Source organism: Lindgomyces ingoldianus, assembly GCF_010093535.1.
Source record: "Lindgomyces ingoldianus strain ATCC 200398 unplaced genomic scaffold BDR25scaffold_51, whole genome shotgun sequence".
NCBI classification, from domain to species: Eukaryota; Fungi; Ascomycota; class Dothideomycetes; order Pleosporales; family Lindgomycetaceae; genus Lindgomyces; species Lindgomyces ingoldianus.
Window position 1 is genome coordinate 88,323 of NW_022985212.1, and position 3,602 is coordinate 91,924.

The window sequence follows — 3,602 nt, forward strand, 5'->3', positions numbered from 1 at the left end:
GTAATAGTTTATAGTATGTAAATATGCTCTTAATTTTAATATAATTAGTATAGCTTTATAGCTTAAAGAAAAAAGAAAACAGTTAAAAGTGTTTTATGTTAGGCTAATATTATGTTAGGTGTAATCTTAAGGCCTTCACAATTCTTTGTAGAGGTTAGTAGATAACGTAGAATAACTTAATACACTTACGTACATTATAGATAGCTATAATACAGTAGCTTACTATAACTTATTATTATTATAAAGTAAAGTTAACTAAGGCTGTAAAAGTATTAAAGCAGATAATGTCTAGTTAAGAAAGATTAGAACAGGTTAGAGTAGATGTAGAGCTAAAGCCTAAAGTCGCACTACTATTTTGCTTAACTAGGGGGAGATCCTCTAGAACCCCCTTTTCACCTGCAGCAGGCTTTGCTTAGAAGGTTTTAGCAGAGCTAATTACATTTAGTAGGAAAAATTACACTGTAGAAGTAATTTTTACACCCCTAACTGTGCAGTAGTTAATTACAATAGGAAAAAAAGAAGACTAGATTAAGCATGTAGCATAGCAGAACAATTACTTAAAGCTTAAAAACAAACAGTAACGCGGCTTTTTAGTTACTAATTTTCTACCAATCAAATCAATAGCCGGCTTATATCCGGACCAATAGGAGAGAGGGCTTGGCGGTAGAGATAGTGTAATATTTGATGTGTGCCCCCTGCCAAGGCGCTACTCGTAGCACTAGCGTGCTACTCGTTGCGCAAGCGAGGGAGCTGATGCCGCAGAGCATGTGAGGCGGTACACGCCGTCACAGTAGATTGCGCGGGTACTGCTGTTGTCTAGCTGCTAGGTTGTGCAGCTTTAATGGCTTTAGTGTGCGCCCTACACTATCTCCTCCTTACTTTGTACAGTAGCAGAGCTTGCTGTACAATGTAAAGGATTAATCTGCTATCCTAAGGGATAGGTAACTAAACAAAGTACCTTACAGGGCGTAGGTGCTCTGTTGTTACTCTTTCTAGGGGATAGGTAATAAAACAAAGTACCTTACAAAGCGTAGGTACTCTGTTATTACTTTTGCTAATTTATAGTTAATTAAATTAACTACTAATTAGTGTTAAATAGGCTCTAACAGCTAGCTGCTTATAGTATAAGCACTTAAGTAGCAAAAGTAAGAGTAGCGTATAGTGTGCACAGCATATAAGGTAGGTAAAGTAAGGGCAACATGTTTCTAGTTCTATTGCTCTTGTCTTTCCTCTATATAAAGGAAAAGGGGGATATCTAGATGTTTGCGCACAGAGGTTCGCGCACAAGCATCATGTGACATAGATACGTGATCCTGCTCATGCGCGATCGCTTGTATCCAGGCCGCAACGCTGCTGCTGCGTACAGACATCTTATTATATATTTCCTAGTTTAGCTCTAAACTAGATAGGACCTTACTATAAAATAAAACAATGCACTAATTTTTATTAGCATGTTCCTAAGATAGAACTTTTACTACTACCTTATTAGAAGCATTAGTTTTAATTTTAGTTTATAACATAAAGTTAAAATAGTAAAGTGTAGGTATACTTAGTAGCGTAGACTTTAGTTTTTTAAGAGCTATATTACACTCTAAAGTCTACATAAAAGGGGTAGTAGAACTTTAAAGCGTAATAATTAGTTTTACTATATAAAATTTTTTTAGAATACATTATTAATAAAATCTAGTAAAGCCTAAAAAGGATTTTACACCTGTTATAGCAGTAGGCGCCTGCTAGTTGCGTAGCACCTTTACGTTCTATAGGTTAACCTTTAGTCCTTTATTTAAAAGTATATAGCTAAAATACTTTATTTAAGTAACATAAAATTTACTTTTTTTAATCTATACTTATAATTTTACTTACTAGAGCCTCTCTAAAACTTTTTTAACATAGAAGATATAAGTTACCTTATTTTTAAAGTAAATAAGGATGTTATTTAAATAGGTAATGTAAAAGTTGTCTAGATAGTTAATTAATATGTTATTTATATAGCGCTAGTAAGTTACTAGGCTATTATATAATCTAAAAGGCAGAACTTTACATTTATATATTTTATATTATGTTTAAAAAGTAGTACACTTTTCTAAGCTTAGGTTTATTCTAATCTTGTTAAAAGCTATATAAATATTAAACTTTATAAAGATAGCTGCCTTTATAAGTCTTAACAGAAGTTTATCTATACATAGTATTAGATATATATCTTTGCAGGTAATAGCAATAAGTTTGCAGTAATTAACATAGATATGTAAGTTGCTATTTAGTTTCTATACATAAAAGATAAGAAATGTAAAAGGGCTTTAACTCTGCTTAATAAAGCTATATTTTAGATTATTTATAATATACCTTTTTATTACCTCTAGTTTCTTAACGTTCTGTTTATACAAAGAGCTGTAACTATTAAAAAGAAGTTCTGTAAAGACAATCTTATAGTTATATAAGCAATGTGCTAGTAATTAGTAGGCTGCAGTGTAGCTAAATATGTCTTAGTACTAACAGTATTTAGATAGTAATTAAAGGTTTACTAATGCTTTAGTTTTACATTTATTATTTAATAGTAAAGCTTACTTGTCTTTAATTAAACACTTAATTTTATAAATAAAAGTTAAAAAAACTTGTTCTTTTTTTTTATGTTAAAATAAAAAGCATTTACTAAAATAAGAGTAATAGTAAGAGAATAGATGTTTTTTAAACCTGTTCTAGACTTTTTAATAAATAAGTAGATTAATCATTTAAGTGTCTTTAGACTATAAGTAATAGAAAAGCAGTATAATTTTAGTAGCCTTAGTAAACCCTTAATGCAGTTAATTATTAGGCTGTATAACTACTAAATATAGTTCTATTTCTCTAGTGTGTTATATTATTTAATATCTAACTCTACTTCTTTATTACGCGTAGGCTAGCTTAATTGCATAAGCAAAAGTAGTAAAGGTTTATAAGTAGTAGAATACTTACTAGGCTATATAATCTAATTTTTCTTTGTATCTAGTTAGAGTTTAAAATAACATAACTATTTAATGCTAATAATATAATCCTGCAAGCCTAGGTTTATAATTATAAAAAGGTAGTTTTAAATGCTTCTACTATTAATTTGCATGTGCAGGCAGATATACTAGTAGAGAAGACCTTAGATTTAGTCTTAAAAGCCTTTAACTATAACTTTAAAAGGTAAACCTTAGATAAGAACATAAAGGCATTAAAATAAAAACTTAGTAGTTGTTAAGTTAATAAATAAGAAACTATGTACACTAGTATTAACTAAAAAATTTAATTAAACTCTAATGCCTTTTAAGCATAAAATAGTAAGAACTTAAAAATGTTTTTCTTTAAATAAGCGTAATAAGTTAATATTTACTAAGTTATACTTATTTAAGCCTAAGATAAAGAGTTTTCTTAAGTGTTTTTATTTCTTATTTAAAAGAATTTAAGTGATAATTATTTACATTTATAAACTCTTTCTTAGATTCTTAGTACTCTACCTGTTAGATTGAAGCACTGTTTCTGGGCTTCCTGAGATGAATGATGGGTTTGGATATGATGTATATGGGATGATTGATTGATTGTATTGATCGCGTTTATTTATCGATCCTTTTTCTGCTCTACTC

The 3,602-nt window shown here is 29.7% G+C and overlaps 1 protein-coding gene across 1 annotated transcript; it reads right to left on the reverse strand.

The window, feature by feature from the left end:
* Positions 1–378: 378 nt before the first annotated feature.
* Positions 379–767, reverse strand: BDR25DRAFT_362139 (uncharacterized protein; the record flags this gene model as incomplete). The annotated part of the gene is made up of 2 exons (XM_033696536.1): positions 379–411; positions 642–767. 2 exons carry the CDS (start codon positions 765–767, stop codon positions 379–381), a joined length of 159 nt encoding a protein of 52 aa, XP_033540794.1.
* Between the last annotated feature and the right edge of the window lie 2,835 nt (positions 768–3,602).